Genomic DNA, 23,579 nt, shown 5'->3' with positions numbered 1-23,579 from the left:
CCTTAAATCCCTTAAATAATGAATGAGATTTTCATTAAAATTGAAAAATTGAATCCTGGCTGCAGCAAAGGCAGTCGCAGAATCTCTCCTGCTTTAACCCTAACTTCTCCCCTTCCTGCCCACAGCTCTGCAGATAAACTTCCGTTTGCTCTTCATCCCACTGCAAGGGTTGTGATTGTTAAACAGAAATAATTTTGCAGAGGATGGAGGGTTATCAGAATGGATACCAGGGCTTTAGTGGCTGAGTTTACTACAGGCTCCTCAAAGCATGGAGAAAGGCCATGAAAATTATAGGGCTTTTTTTCCTGTTAGAAAAACGATTTCCCTCCCACACCTCCCAGATGAGCTTGTTGTCATTCTTGGAATTAGCCTGTATAGCACCTGGATGAACTTCACCCTTTGGTTGCTGTCTTTTAGTGCAAATTGCACAGGAATTCGGGGAGCAGGGCACAGCAGAGCGACACAGAGCTCTGCCTGCTGTACCGAGTGTTTTATGGAGTGCGGGTGGGACAGGGCAGGGGCTCTCAAGCTCAGCAGCTGCAGTGCGAGAATGAAATTCTTGGTTATTCAGGAGAAGTTCTTGCGTGGTGACTGCACGTGAGGTCTTAGGGGGCTGCTGTGCACAAGAACTGGATGGTGTGGGCTTTGCAGGCTGCAGCGCACCACGGTGACATGAAGATTGGGGTCAGCCCTTGATTTGCATTTCTGGACGTTCACGCTACCTCTTAATGTGCTCCTCTCTGAAGCAGCCTCACCTCTGAGATGGAGGTGGACACATTATGCTGTGAACTTCCAGAAATGCGTCTCAGATATGGCACCTACCGGGGAGGAAATTTTACTTGACCTGCACATCAGTGCACAATGTTTAGGGTTGGTGAATAACGCAAAGCAATCCTATTTCTGCTGCTCATGGTGGTATCTTAACCCTGCTGTGGTGGCAAAGGGGTATTCTGCCAGGGGCTGCTTTTCTGCTGTTCCTGTATGTTTTACTGCAAGACTACTGAACCTTACACGCTTTGTGTGTCCAGGTCAAGAAAGTCACTGTCCTATCTTCTGAGAGAAAGGTTGGTGGGCTTGAGGTAAAGCTGCTGTTCGGATATGTGCTGCTGAACCAGATTTTTGCTATTGCAATGGCACCAAGCAAAAACTCGAGAGCAGCTGCTGGATAACGTTTTTCTTTTGGCTACGTGGAGTAGTTTCATAACTCACAGCCTAACACTTGAGAGGACTTTTTGCACTGCTGCAGCTTTTGCAGCTTTCGATTTGCTTCTTTTGGTGCATGGCTGGTTGGAAAAAGCTGCATGAAAGTTGTAACCGTATATTCGGAGAGAAAAGCAATTATGAAAGATTAACTGTACCCTGTTCTTTTTATGTTGTCTTTCTTTCCGTTTTTGTTTTAATGATCATGTTACTCTTGCATTTTATATTTTCTTTTGCTGCCCAGTCTCCCAGCTACTTTCTCCCTGATACTCAGCACTTAGGGGTGTGCAAAGAACCAGTCCCAAAATACCGCACTGACCAGAGGAGGCTAGCGCAGCTGAGAGAGCTTAGAGCCAAGTTCTTTCTTTCTTAGGTGTGCTTGGGTTTGACCACGGCTGCCGACCTGAAGGGCTGGAGAGCTCCTTGGACAGGTCGCGGCAACACTTCCCACAATCTCGTCTTTCTTCAGCGAAAGTGCTAGAGCCCTTGCATGATCCCGTGTGATGATTTATTCATTCTGGGTTTTCACATTCTTGAGGCTCCAGAAACAAAAGTGCTAAAACGCAGAGCAAGATTTCAGGGGTTTGGAGCGCTCGTACTGGCAGCCTGCCTGTTCCACACTCGGGATTTCTAAGATGTAAAAGTTTTTCACTTGTTCTGGTAGAATTTTCAAAATGATCAAAATTTTGATACTCTTGTCGGAACTTTCAAAAAATAATTTTGTACCTGCACTGAAGTCTAAATGTTATTTAACAAAAGCTATTTTTTAAGGGCACTGTAGAATAGGAAGTTGTCAGAGACCACGTTTTGTACTACACCATTTCTCTTGGTAATGCCACAAAGCTCCCTTTCTGCTGAACCACTCCAATTCCAAACACCCGTTAGTAGGCTTCAACCATGCGCTTTTCTGGGAGGGCAGCTGCAAAACACACGTGGATTGTGATGCAGGGATCCACGAGCTCTGTAAGAAAACCATATTTTGCAGCTCAGGTAGCAGGGTAATTCGAGCTCTAAATAATAATGAATAAATAACAAAACCACTCTGCTTTTAAGAGCAGTCGATTAGCACGTTGACAGGAAGACTGTCCGAAAACTTTGCACACCTCCAAGTGTCACTTTGGGCACTTTCCATCTGTCATTTTTGTTCATCTCTCTCTGTCTTTCTTGATCTTCTACCACGAAAGCAGACACAGGAACGTCCTCTGTTAGTACAGGATGAAGACAAACTAAAAAAGCAGGAGATACCTACTGAGACAGCCTTTCCCCGGCAAGCAAGTGAAGAAACTCTTCCAAAGGTTTCTATTCCAATTCCTGAAGAGCAGAAATCCCTCAAAAAGTGTCAGCTGTACTCTAGTATTTTTCCTTCTGTGCGCATTCCCTTTATGATGTCTTTTCTTGTGGTGTTAGCACTGACTGTTTGGTGGCTGCTCTTTCTCTGAGTGGGAACAGGGTCACACTGAAACCTCAAGACCAAAGCTCCTGAATCTCTTGGCCGTAGCCTCTGCTGCATCTTCCTTGTCCTGGTCTTTGATCTCCGTAGTTCGCAGTCCCGGGGAGGGACGCCCTGCAACGCTAGCGTTAATCCCTCTGTTTTTATTGTGTAGCTGTGATCCGGGGCCTGGCAGGAGTGGTAATGGATTGCCAGATCTATTTTGACATTTCCTAGAGCTGTGCACAAAAAGGAATTCTCTAAATCGTGTCCCCAGTTTCAGAGGCTTCAGCTGTAAGAGAGCAGACTGAGGACATAAATACATGGCAGGTGTTTGCCTCTGCAGCCCTTTTTGATTTCATGTAGCAATTGCTGAAGAATTGCTTTTCGGCTCGTTGCTTTGAACATAAGATGTTCACAAGCAGAGGAACATTTGATAGTGATCCAAAAGCCTGAAGAGGCTTCACAGCAATGTGCTGAATCTAATCCATAACCACTCCTTTTCTAGGAAACTGAGATTGGCATTTAAATAAAAAGTGTTGATTGTCAGTGCTGCTATTAGTGTTAACTTATAGACAGGGACAGGCAACTTTTGATTTTCCCGGTGGGAAGCCTTCTGCAAAGCACCAGCTTCCCTCTCGCACCCGCGTTCTCATTTCAAAGAAAATCCATCGCGTTGTAGGAGAAAATCCATTAGAAGGAGCTACTTACTGTAAACATAGATTAATCATTTTTCTGAACCTGGTGGTCTTGGTGCACTTCAGATGTGTTTTTTAACTCGTGTTGAGCTAACTGAAGCATGTTTGCTTAGGTCACAGGAATGGAATAACCTGTTACACGTCGCCTTGTTAGCATGTTGACTTTCCGACTGTTTAGTTTACCCCAACGTGTAAAAAGACGATTGTGCTCAGGACACGGTTCTAACGTTAAAGCCATCAATTGTTTTGACTTCCTTAACAAAACCGTTGCATGCTGCTTGTTGTTTATTGCCTCCAAATGTAAATGTCTGGAAAATGCTCTTGTTTATCCAAGTTAACTTGATAGTGAATGCAATCGAGCTGCGAAAGATGCGAGAGGAGTTGCTCTGCCAGGCTGAGTACAACAGGTTTGCGAGCTGGAGGGCAGATGGGACTTTGTGTCTAAGGGGTTTCTTTTCTGTATATAGTAATTATGGGACTGAGCTGAGCCAACCGCTTCTCCTTCCAGTAGCGATGTGCTTTCTGTTGCTTTCTCTAGAGTAGTGGTGTAGAAGCAGTTACTTCTGAGAACAGCCACCAGTGCCATCAGTGTTGGCAGCTGCTCCAACAGCATAGAAGAGAAAGGAGTAGAACTCTATGACAGGGACTAAAAAGTGTGAATATATATAAATATGTGTATTTATAACCCTTTATAGATCTGTATCTGTGTGAGCAGTGTACTTTAGGAAGCTAGCAAATATGCTTACAGGAAAAAGACGCAAGGCAATTAAGGTATGTGTGCAACTTGGCATGTGCTGCCTGGTCGGAAGGGTCCTAGCATATCACGGACTATTTGAGCTGTCTCTTACTCTCAGTGTATAGGCTGAGGCTCTCGAAACTCTGTCTCAGAAATTTAGGTTGCAAGTGGAACCCTTCATTTTGATCTCCCAGGAACCTTTCTGATCTGACCACTCTGTCCCCAGATCTTGTAACGTGCTCCGATGAGTTCACCAGTTTGTGCCTTTAGGACTTTGTTTTCTCTGAATGCTGATTTTCCTCGGAAAGTATTCTGCCCTTTTTAATACACTGCCTTTAATACACAGTCTTCCTCTTTCAGCGGTAGAAGTAGCAGGAGGCAATGGGTTGTTTGGTGCTGTACAGCTACAGGTGTAGTGCAGCTGGATGGAGAGCTGCCTGCCTCCTGCCTGTGCAGCAGCCGTGGCCGCTCGGCGCGATGCAGGGTTCCAGCACTGCTGAGGATGCCCATGGATGAGATTCAGGAAGGTTATTTCGAGAAAGCGGCCCTTGAAGAGGAGAGGTAGGAAAGCTAAGGAAGGATGCCGAGGTGCCGCGTGCGATGCAGAAGATGCAGGATGGAAGAAGCTTTCCAGAAAGTTTTCCCTTCAAAAATTGGAGCAGACATAATGAAAAGTGGGGACCATTCATCCTCCACAGCACGACATGGGGAGGGAAGGGACAGGGGATGTTCAATCCTTCTCTGTCCATTTTCTGTCCATATTTCATGGAGAAAAACAGCTTAAACATGCACCTTTTAAAAAGCCATTGCTCAGGTTAGCTGTCACGGTGCTGTTTGAGGATTGCTGCATCGAGCACTCTTTGGGTTACTGCGCACCATCTTTGAACCGACGACAAATTCCTTGAAGCCATAATGGCAGCTTTTGGAAAGCCCTGGTTTCTGCAGCTCCCTCTACCATTTCCAAAGGACCTGAAGTCTAAAATCTTTGCCCAGAGCAATGTTTGAACATAAGCATTTCTCAGGATAATCTTATCCCAGAGTGATGAGAGACGCACTCTGTTGGTCACTTCAACACAGTTATTTAATTAATTAACATGGTCTCTTTCTCTCACTTTTCCTTTTTTTTTTATCTTGAGATAAGGCTGGTTGTCAGCAAAAAAAAAATAAATTTAAACTTCACATTCTGAGAATGCTCAGGAACATTTTTGGAATTTATAGAGCAGTTATCACCGAAGAGTATAAAGAAACTGAACAAACCCTTTATATTTCTGTGGCAGTGTAGAGGCCAGTTACCTATATTCATTCGGGTGGATATGATCTTTTATGGCAGGGAAAGGTTGTAGCTTATCAGGAACAGAAACCTCATCTTGCCCGTGGCAGCCTGCATAGGGTCTCATTTTTGTGCATTAGGTATCTTGTGCACGTTTGTGCTGTGCTGGTCGATTCCCAGTTTCACTGCTTTTGCCTGACGTCCGCTCAGGTTGCTGGGTGTCGTGCAGGGGAGACTTGGCACGATCTGGCTTAGTTTAAGGGCAGAGGTCTCAGGTTTTCGTAAAGGAACTAACGTGTACTTTGCTCCCTTCTTCCTCAGGAACAAACACCCTGCAAGGTGCTGGCAGCTCACCTTGCCCCTAGCACCGCCCCGAAGTGCTCGCGGTGGTGGGATTAAAGCCCCCTGGTTGTGCGTGCTGCAGTTCCACCCTGTTGCGCTGACAGTGAGTGGTGGAGAACCCGGTTATTTCTTCCAAAGGGAAGCTGAAAATGACTGTAGCACATAACCTCCTCCAGATTTGCGTGGGAAATCCTGATCCTTCAGTGTGACCTGCTGCAGGAATGACATCTCAGTGGCTCTGGCATGCCAGTGACTTAGCTGCTAGAAGACTGCCAGCAGTTTTGGTGTTAATTAGACTTCCCCAGTGCTTTGCAGTCTGACTGCTCTGCTGCAGGGACGCTTTGGTGCTTCCACCTGGATTCCAGCCAGCAGCCGGAGTAAGGGACCAGTCGAGGTTCAGTCCCTTCAGCTTTTTCCATCGCGGAGCCTGTGGTTGGCTCTGCACTTACTCTCTATTCCGAATCTTCTTACCCTGATAGCAGCTTTTCTGATCTCCAGAGAAAATGCAGAATGGTTTCTTAGGCTTTCATGCTTTGGGAAAAGGTGGCCGTGAGTATTTGGAAGCAGCAAGTGCACCTGAGCCTGACCGATTGCTTCAAACTCAGTTTCAACTCTGAGGCTGCATTAGGTATTGGGCTCTGTATATGATGTTCGCTGGTGATATTGAAGAGGTATGCGTTATCGTAAAACAAAATCCACTTTTCTTTTCCATTATTAGAAGTAAACAGATAAATTAGGGTAGACTGCTGGTGTTGTCTGCATCTCCTGTCGTGTGCTGCTTTGCTTTTCAACCCAGTGGGTTGATCAAAGATGAACTGAGTCTCTGTGGGAAGGTTGTGTTAGGATTCGGAGCTGAGCGTAAGACCAGTTTTCCTCCCATACAGTTTGTGCAGTAACTGGTGATGGCCCTAAAGAGGAGGAATTCGGTGTTTGTGTCCAGTCCTGAAATAAGGAGAGGTGGGTTTCCTTGGCATTTCCTCATTTGCAGGACTGGCCTTGCCCTGTCTGCACCTCGGGGCTTCTCAGGAAGGTTTTAGGTGAAGCCTCTCCGTGTCAGCGGTGGTTATTTGTCACTCTGAGATTATCCCACTGTTTTACTGGGTTTTCTTTTTCTCTTCTGATCATGAGTTGATCACACCTGTTCTGACATAACCGACTGAGGTAGGATGCTTTCCAGAAAAGCGTATCCCAAGGAACAGTTACTGATTCATTTCGAAACATTTTGGTCCGTGCTCACTAGTGCTGGTGACGCGGGAGACCCTGCCCGTGGCGTTTTCCCTTGTGTCCCTGTTTGCATCTCTTGGTTTGTAAAGCTGGAGGGAAGGACTCGCAGGCTTTGGGTAAAGGCTGTCCTAGGAGCCTTGGTTTGTGCCACCTCGTGACCAGTGGTACATGGTTGTGTTGGATCAGTTTGTGGGGACTAAAAATACTTTCTTTTTTAACGACAATGCTCTCTTTTGGAACACTTTTTTGGCTTTGTATTTTTTCTCAGATTTTTCTTTGTAAATATGTACATTTATCATTAATAAATGTTATTGCAAATCAGATTCTTCTTTCCACTGCTTATTAACAAAAAAGGCTTATGACCCGTGCTGTGACTTGTCGGACTAACTCTCGTATTGCTTTCTCAAGCCAGGCACCGTCAGACCCTGAGCCGTTAGCAGCTGCCCGGTGCGGTGGGATTCAGGTGGGGTCTGAGAGCCAGCCCCCAGCTTGCAGCTCAACACAGCTGGTGTGGGCTTCACCCTGATGTGCAGAGGAGCGTGCAGGCTCAGGAAGCGGCCAGAATAATTCGATTCAGGATTAAATCCGGCTCGGTTAAGAATAGCTTTGTTTGCAGAGGAGACAAAAGGTCCAGCCCTCCACTAAGTACTTCGTGCAACACTAACTTCTCACTTTGGAGACTGAATGATAGGTAGAATAGTTTGCAGAAAGTCTTCGGAGAGCAGCAGCATCACAGGTCCTGTGTTTCGGTGCTGCTCCTGCACTAGTAGTTGCAGTAATGCCGAGGGCTTTCGTTTGCTGCTGCTCTGGTGGGGGATTGTCCTGTGCTGTTGTGCAACTGTGAATTCCCTGTGCTACATATGGCACAGTGCAACTTTGAGAGCCTTTCCCCCCGGCATTGTATTAATTCGAGGAGAAAAATGCTTCCTTCTGGTTTTGTGAGCGAAGAAACCACGTTCCTAATTAACCCCTGCCTTTCTCCTTGGCGGCCCAATGCAAGTCTCGCATGAATTTTAGCTGGTTGAAGCTGCCCAGGTTGTTTCCACGGCTAGAGGCCATAGAGAGAGGCATTTTTAATCTTAGCTCCCGAATTTTCTTCTGTGAGATTATTTACTTTTGGCTGAACTGTTCGGCTTACTCTCTTTTGCCGTGAGCAGTCACGGGGAAGCGAGCCTGGCCGTGCCGGAGCAGCACCCAGCTCCGCTGCGCTCTCCCGATGAGCCTGCATCAGAGCAGAGCCCAAACGTTGCCAAACGAGGCAGGCAAAATGCAGCAGCACAGGAGTGGTGTCGGTGATAAGCCCTGACAGTGTCCCCGCTCTGTTTTCCATTGCTGCAGCGAAACCAAATCCGAGGCAGCGTTTGGAATGCCACCCGCAGCTTTTTCTCTGTTGAGGGAATTTGAGCCAAGCAAAACACAGCTCTGTGCGAGGGGAGCTGGCACCCAGAGGGATGGGAAGGGTGGAGGGAAGAGGGAAGGGCTTTTGGAAGCATCTTCCTCAGCAGCTGGCTTTTGGAAACTTAGGCGTAGATCTGGAGGTTGCTTCGTGTTGCAAAGTAGTTAATGCAATGCATTGGAAGGGACTGCTGTGTGTCGTGTAATTTCCTGGGATTCTTGTTCATGACAGCAATATAACCCTTTCATTAAGCTTGTAGCATGCTGTGTATTTTCCAGCCTTACCTTTACCTTCAGTTAAATTCTCTTTTCTCTTTCTGCTGTCTGACCAGGCTGGTCAGGATGTTGCAATCAGATCAATGGCAACTGAAAAACCTGCCCAAAAATGCAAATCCATAGGTAATGGCAATCATTTTCCAATGCCAAGTTTTGTTGAATGGCTTCTAAACTTTTTTACTTCTATGTTTAAGGCAAAGAAATTCTCTAAGACGTAGCAGGTACTGTAAAATAAGGATATCTTGTTTTCTGCTTTATAATACTTTTTACTCAAGTACTTTGACAGCTGTGAGATTGAGCATTCGTCATTTGATCTGGGATTTCTTACTGGTGAGTGTGGCTTGCTGCAAAAGCAACTTCATCTACTCGTGCATCTGTAGACGTCACACTGAGCCTGTTAGCTTATGTGCGTACTTGTTTGGGGATAACCTAATAACATGCACCAGCATTAGCTGCTGCAGTGCCCTGCTGAAGAAGGCGGCAATGGGAAATACTAATTAGGATTTATAGCATTAAATGTGGTGGTTGTATGGAGTTAGCACACATTGCCATTTAATAGTTTTAATAATTTTTATTATGTGTCTTTGGTAATTGACAGGTTGACTTCATTTTGGCAATCCTTAAGTTTCCTGCGAGATAGGAATCTGTTTTGGGATGAGGCTAATAGAAGTGCTACAGGGTGAGGGGCAGCAGAGCAGCATGCTAGCATGGGCTGCAGCAACAGTCCTGCAGGAGTTCTTCTGAAAGGGGAAAGATGCAGAGCAAGGAAAAGGAAATTGTCCCTGGCAGTGCGAGGAGCGTGGTCAGGGCAGCTGGTTCATGTGGTTATATCCCGATTCAAAATAGCAGGATCTCTAAAAAAAAAAATAAAATAAAATAAGTACAGGCAACCATAACTTTATCCAAAAGCACTTCAAAACCAATCCTTTCAGTATCTGGTATCAAAGCCTGTTATTAATTTATCCCCAGTCTGAGTTACCGTGTGTCACTTCTTACACTGCAACTTTTAAATAAGCTATATCCTCAGTATTTGCCAACATCGGGTGCACCAAGATTTATATTTAGCAGGGTAAAGTTTTAGTTGCATTCGTGTTCGGTTGATTTTTTTTTTCTTCTGGGGCACTGCATCCTGTCCTGTATTTTCTTTACACTGTGTATGGCTTATGCAAATAGTCTGCTTCACATTTGATTTAGGTGTACCTGGTTTGGTTTTGTTTCTCTGGAAATGAGTAGTTTGCAGCCCAGGCACTCCCAGGTTTCATGGGTCTCAAGGAGAACTGGGAACTCTGCAAATCTGAGCCCTGAAAGTAGGAATGCTTTTGCATTTGCAAATAAATTAAAAAAAATCTTGATAAGATCAGAATTCCTAACAGATGTTGAAATTCCTAGAGAGTTGGGTTGGTGGTTTGGTTTTGGTGTGCAATGATCTTTTTTAGCCTATGTGTAAACTGCATTTTGAAATATAGGTACAAATATAGTTGTATTTAAAAAAAAAGGGAGGGGGAGAAAAAGCGTGTATTAATAGATAATTATCTGTAGAAAGGAATAACTTCTCATTAGTCTATCTTCTTAATGGTAGCATAGGAAGGCAAGAAAAAAAGTGCTTCTGGTCAGCTGATCTTATCAGGATTTCCTTCTGTATTTATAGTTTGCATGTTTATTGCTGCACTGTGCTCTACTGAAGACCAGTATATCCACACCATAGACTTCATTCAAGCTTTTCTGCTCTTCCGTGCTTTCACTATGCAAGATGCTTCTCAAATGCAAATTATTTTCTGTGTACGAAAGGGAGTTGGGAGGTTGTTTTTATTGTATGCAAATGTTTGTCTCTTAAACAGACCTGTGTTTTTGTAGCTGCTTAATCCGCTTTGTTTTAACTGTGGATTTCATTCTGCCTCTTGGCCGAAGTAGTGCCCTAGTTGGTATGTAAGGAAATCTTGCTTCTCAGGCATTTGTTTGCCATTAAACCGCAGAAGATACATTACATCTTCTCAAGATGCCCTGCTTACTTTGCAAGCTGTGACATACAGAATCAGGAGACATCAGACACATTGTCAAAGACATTGACAGCATATAAATCCAGGTTTTAAAATAATATTAAGACATGGGCATTCGAACTTGATAACCTCAGTTCATTCGCTGTTCTGGGAAACTTTGCAGCATAGTATCTTGTGTCAGGCAAAATGATGGTAGGATCTGTGTATACCTTATGGAGGAGAACATATGGAAGTGGTTTTCATTCAGAAATAGCACTTCCATATGTGTGTAGTCTGATCTGATCATCGCAGTGCTAATTACTGTAACTTCACTCCTATTAAATGCATTTTCCTAAGCAATAACCCAAGAACTTAACAGAAGCCAAAGAGGTTGGAAATCCTAAAGGACAGAAATCTTACAGGTAATATATCATAACATAACATACACATACAGAAGCTGGGCACTGAAAAAAGTTCCTGGAGGAATGTTGGAAGAGTCCTTACTTGAAACGATACTAAAATAAGCATCTGTTTGTTCCTACATAAAGCAGTTACAATTCCTAAAATACTATTGAACGGTGTCACTAGATGAGGACAGTCAGGGTGAAAGCTTCTGGTGTACAGAAGATGCATTGTACCAAATAACCCACAGGCTTCAGATCTCGTATTTTAAGTGCACGTTACAGTTTTTTGGTTGCCCGGAGAATCTTTGTAATAGAAAATGATGCAACAGTTTTTGTTCATCTTAATACCACCACAGAATTAGGATAAAAGTTGACAACGACAGACTTGCCATACTTTAATGAAAATTTAATCACTGTTTTTGGACGTACAGATATATGTGGCTGTTTTTATACAAAGTTACCAGAAATCATCCATGAGGCTGTCAATTATTGATAAGAAGCAGTAATTAGCATTGATTTAAGTGGCCTCCCTCTGTTTTTTTTTTCCTCCTCATTGCCTGATGCTGGATGAGGCAGCAATTTTGGTATGTCTAAAATAGTTCGTGTCGATAACTGCGTATTCTGCCCTTCCTTAAAGGCAGCTTTCCATGTCAATAAGGAGAGAAACACAGTTTCTAGGGTATGGCAGAATTGTAGCTGTCATTCACAGCTTGTGCCAAAAATGCTGCTTCTCTCTGAGAATTAGTGTGTATTAAGTACTCATCGCTTGGGCAAACAGCTGATTTTTGCTAAAGCTTTCTGTCTTGTTCATGTTTTAACCCTTCTCTTCTCTTTTGTCACTGTTGCTTCCCTTCTGGCTAGAGGGCTCCCAGAGATGTGCGAAGACCTAGTTGAGAACTTGCTAAGGAGCTGAATGGAAGGCAGCGTAGCACCAGCCTTTGCTAAACCCTCGGGTTTGGCGCTCTTCTAAAATACCTCAGGTGCTATAGACATGCTTGCTTGCTTCTCGGAAGGCTGGGTTGCTTTATTACTTATCTTCTCAACCGTGCACCATCACAAATGCCAACTGTGTTGTACCTTCAGGAGGTTTAGCTACTGCAAAGGTTTCTGTTTTGCGATAGCTGCTTTGCGATAAAGTATGTCACAAATATTTCAGTAGCCCCAAATAAACGGTCAGGTGCAGCTATGAACCGCACGCTCGGTGGTGATGGGGTCAGGACACATCAGTGTCAACGTCTGGCTTTCCAGTTTAAAGCCCCAATTCTTTATTCCTCACTTGAAAACTTTTGTGCTAAGCTGTGCAGGTTAATGGAGCTGGTTTGTCTAGAAGAAGCAGTACCATTTCTTTCAGCTGACCAGGCTGCGTCACCGGCTCAGGAGCCTCTTGGTAACCGAATCAGTTGATATCAATACCAATTCTTACAATAATTTTACCGATGCCATTATGACTTTTTGCAGGCATGGCTGTGTAATCCTAGAGACTGCAGCAGCAAACAGGGTGCTCGGAGGTGTGTTCCCAGCTGACAGGAAGACGGCAAAGCACAGGCCCTGCAGACTGGTTGTGCACAATAATTCTGGGTTTATTCTCTTAATCTCCGTGTGCAAATTAAAACCACAACACGAAATATTTCAAAGAGTTGAAAGCAGCATTGGTGCATGGTTTTAGTGTAGCTGGTGGGTTTTGTTGCACGTGTGAATTTTGGATGTGCACGGAGGCCCCCACTTGCTACACTGAAATTATTCCTGTTTCCAAACCAGACAAAAAGTTGAAGTGGTGGTTCTTCATTTAGGTGCAGAGCGTTGTTTTAATGTTAATTCCTTAAACCTTCAGACCATGGGTTACTAATCCACCAGGAGGGCTGTGGCAGTAAATCCACCGGATACATCATGTATCACAAAGGTTGTCAAGCTCTGAAACCTCCAAGATCCGCTGCTGTTGCATGCATTACTGGAGATGTGATGTATTATAAGAGACCGATGTTTTGTCTTGATGCTTCTTGACCTTCTGTTCTCCCTAACTCTCTCTTTCTCTCTCTCTCTCTCTCTGGCCTTTTTGTGTATTCGTTTCTTTTTAGAATGTGAGTGACTTTCTCTCCAGAGAGGATGTGGCTGCAGTGCCAGAGAGGAAAAGTGTTAACACTGGCTTTGAATGGGAGGGCCCAAAGCAGTCGGTAGCTTTTAGTGAGACCCAAATGCCACCCGCCTCAGAGCCTTCTCCGAGCCGTGACTTTGGCGCTTCCTCCGTAAGCAGCGAGGAGGAGAAGGAGGAGGAGGAGGAGGAGGCTGCCCCCAGCCTCCCCGAGGGCCAGGAGGACCCGAGCTGCGCCGAGGGGCTTTGTGCAGCCGTGGAAAAGCAGGCGGCTGACTCAGAGCTGCCTGAGCTGGAGCCCGCAGCAGTCCCTGCTGCCCCTCCGCCGCAGCCCTGGGGAAGAGAGGAGGTGGCAGAGGATGGCGAAGACAATTTTGCGGGAGAGCCGCTTAGAAAGCTAAATGGCGAGCGGCCCGACTCGAGCGTTAATAACGGGCTGCCGGCGGTCATTCGCTGCTTCCAGGTAGTGAGCCCTGACGCCTGCTCTCTCCCAAACCTCCCCGTTTGGCTTTGGGCTGGGACCCCAAACAAACACTGCAGCAAGCAGATGCCACGCACCCACAAAGAAGAGTTTTCGCTTACTTGGACTCTTTCTTGGAGCTAACTACCTGGTTAACCTCCTGCAGTCGCTGCACACGAGCCCCTCTCAATTTATTTTTGCATTAAATACAAGGCTTGCCTCGGCGCAATGCCGTTTGCCTTTCTTTGATGAAAATGTCCTGGTACATCCCCCAAAAGGGAATCGTTTAGGCTCCAGGGGCGTGTAATTTTAGCTCCTTAAAGATTTTGCTGTCTCCTGCTGTACTGCAAGGCTGAGCCGTAGTGCAGCAGAGCAAATTTGAAGTGCTGTCAAGTGTGCTTTTACATCGCAACCGTGGGCTTTTGACGTCCCTTTCTGCTCCCCACCGTGGGAGATATTTTTGCCTGCTTCAGTGTTCCTGACGGTCAATCGCTTACGTTCGATAGACGTGTCCGTTCACCCCGCTAACAATCACGGTGGCATCTGTCAGGTTTGGGACGGTGAGCAGAAATGGAGTGATCCGGGAAAGCACCGTGGGTCTGAACTAACTCTGTCTTCCTTTGGATGATTATCAGGTGGTGGAACAACTGATTTCTCTCCCCCCCGTTTCTCTTCCGAGATGTCACGTTTCTGTTTTGTCTGACATTGATTTAATAAAAGTTAAAGGCCTAGGGATGCGATGAGGGTTTTTAATAAATCGGGTTTCACTTGTGGCCAGGATAAAGCTTCTCAGCTGTGATCAAGTCTTCATTTGTCCAGGGTTTGTGATAATCTTGACATACCAGTAAACGAGGGTCATCTCTTACTGGCAGCTGGCAATGGGCTTCTAGTAATTAGAAAGTTAATAATCAGTGGAGACAGTTTCCTCGTGGTATTGTGACACACGGCTTAAAGCCTTAATGCCTTTGTTGGCTGACTTCAGGCCCACGGCATTTGGGAGGGTCCAGGGGATTTCTGTCTGTTTAATCCTCACACGTGATCTTTGACTTCTGGAAGTGTGTCGTACCGGAGGCTTAAAAATAAAGACTCCGGGCTGACCTGGGTTCCCGCAGTGCTTTTATCAGATCAGTGTCAGAACATTTGCCAGCCACGCAGTTACGTGGAAACGCTACCTGGGTGTTCCCTGAGCTCTTTTTCAACCTGTTCCACAGCCGCCTCTAGTGAAGACACAGACAGTCACCATCTCCGACGTGTCCAATGCTGCCAAAAGCGAAATTCCAACAAAAGAAGTCCCCATCGTTCACACGGAGACTAAGACCATCACCTACGAAGCTGCACAGGTAAGGTGTGTTTGGATTAATTTTCCAGGGGCTTAATTAAACTCATCCAAGCGTATCCCAACCCTTTGGGTGAGCCAGCAGCCCCGTCTGTTACCGCCTGCCTTTCTCTGAACATACGAGTCGCAGCACAGAGGTGAACGAATCTTGAGGACAACATTTCCAGGTGCCTCTGATGTTTTTAGAGTGGCGGTGTTTTTACTGTCCCTGGAGAGCAATTACTTTTTCAAGATGTGTAATTACTTTTTCAAGAGCTGCAATTACTTTTTCGAGGTGTGTGTTTGCAAACAGAATTTATCTTCAGCCACTGGGCGCTTTGGGATGCGGATTAGGCTCTACAGAGCTGGCCTGAGTTGGCCTTTTCTCTGCAAGAGATGGTTTGGCTTGTTTACCCCAGCTCTCCTTGCTGTTTATGCCTGTTCAGAACTTTGTTTATAAATGATTTTGAAAATGTTTGAAGATTGTCCCTGAGGCTTCAACACTGAAACAGGTGTTGAAAAACAAAATTACCGTAGAAAGTGATAATTGGAGTGGGTATCTCTGCAGTGACTGGAAACTGGAAATGCTAGCGAAGCAATAGCAGCATATGCAGGTATGGTTTCACTGCTAAGGTTAATTTTAATCTTCAGTATAAAATAGATTTTATTTGTGTATTGAGTATTTGGATCCTTTATTAGTTTGGTTTTGACTGAACTGTGTTGTTAAAAGCAGCCCATGGTGCTGGAATGTAGCGACAGTAGGACATGGTGATTAGGTTCGGGTTTGGATACCCCATGGCCCACTTTTGTATAATTTGGGATTCCTGAGGAGGGCGTAATACTCTCAGGGCACTGAGGAATAGAACAAGGCTGGGCACCAACGTTTCTGCTGCCTATGGTGTGCACTGGACATCGCAGCTGGCCCTGTGGAAGGGTGTAGCTCTCGCTGGGTGCCTAGAGATGCATCTCCAGAATTGTGCTTGTAATGGTTTAAAAGAAAAAAGACGTTGGTACTTGGAGATACTGTTCATGCTTCTGCGTAGCTCGGATGTTCCTGTGGTGTCTGTCTGCCGCGCTTTGCATTGTCCCCAAGCCCAGGAGCACAGCAGGCTTTTGGGCGTCTGTGTGGGGCAGCAGCGTGTTGCCCGATTTCTCAGCAGGTGAACAGAGGGGTAGAGGAGCTTTGCTCTGGTTACTGCTTTTAGTCCAGGGAAAAGACAACGAAAAGGGAGATTCTATGGCTCAGAGAAGTCAGCTGTGCGTGGCTTGTGGTGTGCTGTTAGCTTTCTCCTGGCCCGTGGAGAATGGTCCCACCTTGTGGTAACTCCAGGTACCGCCTGCCCAGCGCTCGTGGACGTTGTTCCTTCCCTCCTAGGAAGGGAGACACGGACAGCAGAGCCAGGGCAGATGAGCTGAGAGGACTTTGGGATTTTTAGGCAGAGCTCAAGAGGTTGAGGTGTGCAAGTCGGGAACCAAGTAACCAGCTACAAAACCAATTGTTTGTAGTTCAGCAGTAGCTGGACTTCCAGTGCTTCTGCAGAGCTTGAAGGAAGTGATGTACAAGGTGGTGTCAGGAAGGAGAAACGGTGGGGAAAAAAATCCTTCCAAATCAAATGTTGCTCGGAAGTACAACCCAGTGGGAAGTAGCTCCTCCTGCACCACTGCTGGTGGGTCCAAGAGGCTGAGTCTCCAGAGACCCAAGAGGGGTCCTGTGCAGCTGAGAGCAGTGCAGCCAGCTGCAGATAAAGTCCCTTCATCTCATAAATCCTGTGGTCTGCTTTTGAGATGAGCTTTTATCCTCAGGTTGCACCCTGCTCTGTTGACGTGAAGCCTTGTTTCTGTCCACGCTGCCTATGGAGGCTGACGGCCTCTTCTTTTGTCTCCCACAGACGGATGGTGGCAATGGAGATTTAGACCCTGGCATCCTGCTCACTGCTCAAACCATCACTTCAGAAACCACCAGCAGCACCACCACCACGCAGATCACTAAGGTAACAGCCAGGGAACGCGATACAACAGCGACGACAAAAGTAAAGCAATAAAGTAAAACAGCATGATAGAGCGCTGGGTTGAGTAATAGGAAAAAAAAATTAAACTCCAGTTCCTTAAAAAGAATAAAAAAGAGATTAATGTCTAAAACAAAGCCCAGGGGTCCCCGAACTGCCTGTGTTGCATTAAGGCTGGAGATTATGTATTAAGTGGAGTCAGGTCTGGACATGGCTCTAGCCATCCTGTGGGACAGCAGGAGAGAAATGTACTGAGTCAAAGCTCCTCACTGGCTCAGTTACAAGAGAAGATCATTGAATACCTGACAGTTTTTCTTCATGAGTGGTGGCAGTTTTCCTCTGTGATGCTGATGCTGTGGTATGACAGCAGTATTTGGTAATTCTATTTTTGGATACCATCTTTAGACAGGCAGCCCCAGCGCACTTGTATTCCTTTTCACTTCTCGACTAACGGTAGTATTCCCTCTGTACTAGACTGTAAAAGGTGGCATTTCAGAGACGCGGATTGAAAAGAGGATTGTCATCACAGGAGATGCAGATGTAGACCACGACCAGGTAGGAGCTTGGACGCAGCCCAAAAGAGCTTTTCAGAGTTGGCACAAACCAGACAGCCAGACTGCCTTTCTGAAGATAACTTTAACAGAAAACAAGCTAGGAAAGTTTTTCTGGAGTAGAAATAAAGCTTGAAAACTGATTTCAATAATAAATTCCTTTTTGAGAGCATGCAGTTTCATAGCTGGACCAGCAAAGGTTAATTCTACTCTGAAGCCATTTTTGGCACAATTTTTTAATACAAGAGTTGTTTTGGAAAAATGCGATTTAAAAATATCTGCAAGAATGTGAAATAAAAGTTTTCCTTGACATCTGGATTATCTGCATACATTTTCTAATAACTTTGAAGCAGGATTGCTGCAGTGTAATGCCAGACGTCACTGCATAGCTCTCAGTACCACCCATGTTTAGTGCTGGGTAGGAGATGCCTGCATTAAATCTCGTAGGCTTTATATGAAAGCCTTTGTGATGAGTCAGCCTCCCTGGCCTCTAGCATGTGTTGGAAGTGATGATTTTGTCATCAGAGAATCATACTTTGAATTTAATTTTAGTTGCAAGTATCACGGGCCTGGGAAATATTTGTATGACAAGAACTAGTTAATTAATTCTGACAGAAAATGTCTGAGAACATCCTCAACGTGCTAGTCACACTTGCTGGAAGAATAAACAGTTGGCTTAATTGCTCCCATCCATCTTCTGAGATGGGGCAGCTGAGAGATGCGATGTATTCTTAGAAAACCATCCTGCCTTTCACAAATAACCCAGTGCCACTGCAAGTTGTCCTCTCCGCAGGACCCAGCTCGTGCTGCGGTGGCACATTGCCCACTGCGTGCCAAGACTCCTCAGCACAGCCCGATGGCACGCTTCCTCTGCCTGAAGTTCATGGCCAGGCTTTAATTCCCATAGTGTCAATGTGTGTGGATCCAAAATTACCCAACTATTGCAGCAGTTTCCTGCTCTCCTTGTGTTCCCACTGGGACCAGGAGTCTTCAGGACCTGTTAATTCTCGGCTCGGTGCAATGTGCAGAAGTTATTCCTGCCGTGCCTTTACTCCTAGGAGGAATTAAGTATTTGCAGCCTGCTTAAGCAGAAAACCACGTTTCCTTCCAAACTGTGCAGCACAAGTGGTTTCACTTCTCTTTTTCTCTCCCCAAAGTTAGCAAGTGTCCCGTGAGCTCGAGCACCCTTGCTGGCGTGCAGGCCCTGGCACCTCTCTGACGTGTGGTCTCTTGCAGGTGCTAGCACAGGCCATAAAAGCAGCGAAGGAGCAGCACCCGGACATGTCGGTGACCAAAGTGGTTGTGCACCAGGAGACCGAGATCGCAGAGGAGTAGCAAGGCTGTGTAAGTAGGGGACGACACACAAAGAAAGGGCAGGTGCTGTTTTCTCCTTGGGGCAGGTAGGTGGAGCTCCGTGCGAGTGATGTTTGGCTCAATGTGGTCAAAATTTACTTAAAATTATTACTCTTCAGTGATGACTCCTGCTCAGACTGTTCCTACTAAATCATTTAAGGCTGATGTAGCAGTCACAAATGCAGACTAATCCTGCAGTGGAAGTCAGCCAAAAAAAAAGGTCTAAAAGAAGCTACGTGCGTGATGAGGCTGCTGGATCTCACCAGCCACCTCCAATACCTCAGAAGCATCCTGACTTTCACAGAGACCCCTGCCTGTGTCAGCTCCATGCAGTGGGGCCACCCCATCCTGATGCTCCTGACATGCTCTAAAGGTCATTTTGCAGTTTGGTGGTTTGGGGAAAGAGTCTGGGGACTCCAGCTCCATCTGTGTGCCAGTGGTGTTGGTGCTCTCGTGCAGACAAAGCTGGTGCTCGCAGACTTGGGAGGTGGAACAGGAACAAGTTAGGCGAGAGGAAAGAGTGAGTCGTGTAATGGGCACTGTGGTTTCACCTTTTAACTCTCTACAAACTCTTAACAAAAATGACAAGGGTTTTCTAAGGGCTCCTGGAGCTGCAGCTCTCAGCGTTGGCCCTTTGGGGAAAGGCGCTGAGCCTGGCCTCTGTGCCACTGGCAATAGCCCATCTTTTGTTCTCGGCTCTCCGATGGCTTCAGGGAAGCGTGTTCTGCTCTTTCACGGAGAGCTGGTTGCTAGAAGCTGTAACTTACTGTGTTTCTCTTCCTAGGAAGCGTTCCTTCCAGACAACACCAGGAAAAAGAAACCCAGCAAAACTACAGAAAAACTACCTGGAGCACAAAGACCTCGGATTTACAAGACTTTACACTCAGAGAACATTCATATCATTTATTAGGAGTTGCGCTTTGACATTTTACTTGTGATTTTCCAGAATCCACTGGATCCTCTTCGATATAGTTCTTTTTTATATATATATTGTGACAAACAGTATGCCATATTTCTAACTGTACTGAATATTTTTTACAAGTTTTCAATTTTGCATTCCCTCTCACGCATAGCCTCTTCAGATACAGGCCCAAACACAAACCGCAGGGCTCAAAGGGTTGGTTTTGTGTTCCCTTTGTTTTTAAGTCTTATTCCCTCAGCCTTGTCAGGTATAATGGAGATAAGCCACACCAACGCATATCCCGAGTGCAGAATCTGTGCTCGTGTTCATAAAGCAATGGGTGCTTCTGCCAGAAGAGTCAGTTTAAAAGGTCGGACTTGAGTTTGTGCAGCATTTCCACTTGCCTCTTGATTTTTAGCTCTAGGGAGTTTGGGACTCCAGCCGGGACACGGGGGCACCCAGAGCTTCTACCTTCACTTTGAGTTTCCTTACCTTTGGGTTTCAGACCCCGATGTTTGAACGCAGTAGGGTTGTGTGGTGTAGCATATGCACACAAATTAATAGTTGGCTAGATTTAAGGAATACTGGAAGTTGCTTCGAGTATCTTATACTGTGAATTCTAGAGCTTTAAGGGGACTGTGATAGGCACCTCACCTTCCTCCTGTGCATCTCTGCCTGTTTGTGTTTTCTAGATGCCATTAAATTAAAAAGCCCTTAGAAGTGTGTGTTTAAGATGTTTGGACTCTGAATGCTATTAAGGTAGGCTTATGCAGCATTCACAGTAACTGATTTTTTTCAGTGTCATAGTTTTTCACTTGTTGGTGTTAATTTTGTTGATTTTTAAATGTTTTTTTTGTAAGTCATGGGTTGGGTGTTTTTTTTTTTCTCCCCCTTGCCAGTGCTTATTTAAAGCTAAACACATTACCCATGTATCAGGGCAAGGTGTTATATCCTACTATCATTTAATTTAAAATCCTTTAGACAATCCTTCCCTAGGCCTGCAAGCTGTATGTGGAGAGGCTGAACAAGCAACTGGGAGGTGTCAGGTGTTGCTGGTTGTGATAAAGCCAATCCAGCACACGTGGGAAGTGCTGACACCCCCTCCTGGTTTAAGGGTCTGTACTTTGGATTTGTGACTGCCTTGCTGGAATGAAATACCAGGGCTAGCATCTGCATCTTTGGGCTTAGCTTACAGACCACATATAAAATGTCTTCTTTTTTTTTTTAAAAAAGGAAAAAAAAAAAGTGCATAGTGCTTGTTTGTAGACACTCCAGCCATCTGAACCACACAAATTCACCTTACGGCCTCTTCCTGCAGTCACTGCTGGAGTGTCCTGCAGGGGCTGTCACCAGCCAGGCGGCGACGACCCCAAAACTCACCGCTTCTCCCCGCCTGCCCCTCGGGCTGGGTGCGCTTCCCTCCACGGCGCCGGGGCTGAGCACTCGCTGCTGCTTCCTGAGCTTCGTGGGCATGCCCTGGTTTCTCCTTCCAGCACTTAAAAAGGAAAAGAAAAAAGAAAAAAAAATGTAAAGTCTGCCCAGACACTTGTGAACACTTTAGTAAGACTTTGAGGTTGTGATTATTTTATTTTTTTATGTAGTGTGGCACATTGGTAGCTGAGGGCGTGGAGTGCTTTGCTGCTGCTCCTCAGTTGAGGACGGGAAGAAAATGGCAATAAAAAAAGCTCTCTGCTATTTTAAATTTGAATAATTTCTTTCAGAAGTCACTGGATTTAGCTCAGGCTGCAAGGACTTGCTGTTTAGCCAAAAAACAGCCTTCGAACTACACTGTGGCTGAGTGTAGCTTCTCAGGTTCAGGTGCAATTTTAATTAAGCTGTCAGTATTGACCGGAGCCCATGCTGTAAACACTGGAGCTGCTGGATTTTTGCTTTCCTTGAGCCTTGCTGGTTGCGGGTGCCCCTGAGCCTGCAGCCTTCCCATCCTGGTGGCCGCTCGGGGGGCTCGGTCCCCTCCTGCGCTGCTCTGCCTCCGCGTGCAGGCACCTTCCCCTCGCTGTGAGCACCCCGCTGGGCACCGAGCAGGAATTAGGGAACCCAGTGCTCCGCAGCTGTAGTGCGGAGATCACGTCTTCCTCTTCATGCCTGCACAGCCCTCTCCTTCCTTTTCTGCACCACAGACCCTTTACTAGGTCAGTGTCTCTGCTCTCTGTCCTGGACTTAGTTGGGTAACTCTTGCCTTAAACACCCGTTGCGCTTAGCAGCTGTCTGGCGATGCCCATTTTCTAGGATTGTTTTTTATTTTTTTGCCACTCGCTCCTTCCTTCTCACCCCGTAGCCGCTCACTGATGGGGAAATGGGCAGTAAGCGGCAGAGCAGCCATTAAGAGGATTTCAGAGCTCTACCAGACAAAGCCAGGGGTGAATTAAGTTTGTCCGTAGCACTTAAAGGCACTTGGCAGTCACAGGCATTTAGGGGGACGTGGTGCACGGCTGATGCCTGGCCCTTGATGTTCAGCTGGGGCTCCTGAGCCCTGACCAGAACAAAGCACCCCGAGTGTGAGCTTTCCAGGCTGTGAAACCCGCTGGCACCAGCGGCAGCTCCTTACCCAAAGGGCTGCAGGACCGTGTGCTTACCGTGGCTGCGCGTGCCCCTTTTTTAAGTGGGCATAGAATAGAATAATCCTTTTTTTTTTCTTCTCATTTTTGTCTTGGATTTTGGGTGGCTGCTTCCACGTTGCTCACTCCCTCTTTTAAGTTCCTGCTTTCCTTGCCTGTTTCAAACACGTTATCCCCAGGGTCCTCCCTGGGGCGAGCGCACTCGCTGGAACTGCCTTCAGCCACGCTTGTTGGGCATCAGCCGACATTTCCCCGACGTTTCCCCCGGATCTGACCCCACGGAGTGGGGGACCCTCTCCCACAGCCACCCCAGCCCAGCTGGACGGAGCGGTGGCAGCCTGGGCAGAAGAGAAAAGCTCCCAGCGGCTCCAGCCCCCCCGGAGCAGGCTGCCCCCCGGCGCAGCGGGGCCGCCCGCACCCCTTCCTCCCACACCGCGCTTTTAAGAACTTGGCTCCTGGCGTGCTGCGTTAGTCCCAGGGACAAAACAGCCCGGTAAGGTCTATTTTTATGAACGTTCCCAGCTCTTCCCACTCTACAAATTCACCCGGAGACTGTCTTGATTGTATAATATACATTATATGGAAGCTATTTATATATGAATGAATGTTTTTATAGAAAGGAAGGCGAGGAGCTCGTGACCTGGTCGCATCCATTAAACTGGAAGGGCAGCGCCGGCTGCCACACAGCAAGCTCTGAACAACACAGTGGTGTTATCACAGGACTGACTGATTTCTGGTTTTAATAAACTGTGGTTTGCTGATTTCCTAATTGTACAATTACCTTAAGAGGTGGTAGTGCCCCGACCTTAGAGATTAAACTTGTAAAGAAAAAAAAAAAAAAAAAGAAGATTTAGCTGAGAATATGAAGGAGCTTTGTAAAGTTTTTTTAAGGCAATTGTGAATTGTCTAGGCTAGCTGTTTACATTCTTCTTTATAAAAATAGGAACTTTTAAAATTGGCAAATCTTTATAGATTGAATAGCGATGGGAGCTGTTATTTTGGACTTTCATAGTAAATCAAAGGGAAAGTTGCCGTAGCATTTAGACAGATGTAAGTGTTCAGTATTGCTTCTTGTATTGCATTTTTCAATAAATTTTCAAACAAAACCGTCTCCCTGCCTCTGAAACCTTCTTCTCCCTCCTCCCCTTGTCCAGCAACCTGTTCCCAGCCCAGAGCTGGGGCAATTTGCTTTTCCAGCCCCTTGCCCCCCATCCCGCTGCTGTGCGCCGCAGCCGCTAGAGCTCTCCCGCGCTCCGTGCCCGCCACGGCTGCTCCCGCCGGCTGGAGCAGCTCCCAGCCAGGCACGTGCCGGGGTACAATGGTTGTACCAGAGCCTGTTCTCATCAAGGAGCACTGTATTCACTAAAGCATCACCGTT

At 46.2% G+C, this 23,579-nt stretch overlaps 1 protein-coding gene across 33 annotated transcripts in view; it reads left to right on the top strand.

Annotated features, from left to right (window-relative positions):
- EPB41 (erythrocyte membrane protein band 4.1) overlaps nt 1–23,312 on the top strand; it is an 88,349-nt gene extending 65,037 nt beyond the window's left edge. For 13 of the 33 annotated variants that reach the window (XM_066982556.1, XM_066982554.1, XM_066982553.1 and 10 more), the window contains 7 exons: nt 1,029–1,079; nt 13,026–13,502; nt 14,711–14,839; nt 16,704–16,805; nt 17,295–17,375; nt 18,608–18,715; nt 19,509–23,312. In XM_066982556.1, coding sequence (XP_066838657.1) covers nt 1,029–1,079; nt 13,026–13,502; nt 14,711–14,839; nt 16,704–16,805; nt 17,295–17,375; nt 18,608–18,706 — 939 coding nt within the window. In that variant the 3' untranslated portion in view covers nt 18,707–18,715; nt 19,509–23,312. The other 20 variants (XM_066982559.1, XM_066982564.1, XM_066982563.1 and 17 more) reach the window with 10 other exon arrangements.
- Nucleotides 23,313–23,579: the final 267 nt, after the last annotated feature.

This window comes from Anser cygnoides, chromosome 24, assembly GCF_040182565.1.
Source record: "Anser cygnoides isolate HZ-2024a breed goose chromosome 24, Taihu_goose_T2T_genome, whole genome shotgun sequence".
NCBI lineage: Eukaryota > Metazoa > Chordata > Aves > Anseriformes > Anatidae > Anser > Anser cygnoides.
This window is presented reverse-complemented; position numbering and strand designations above follow the sequence as displayed.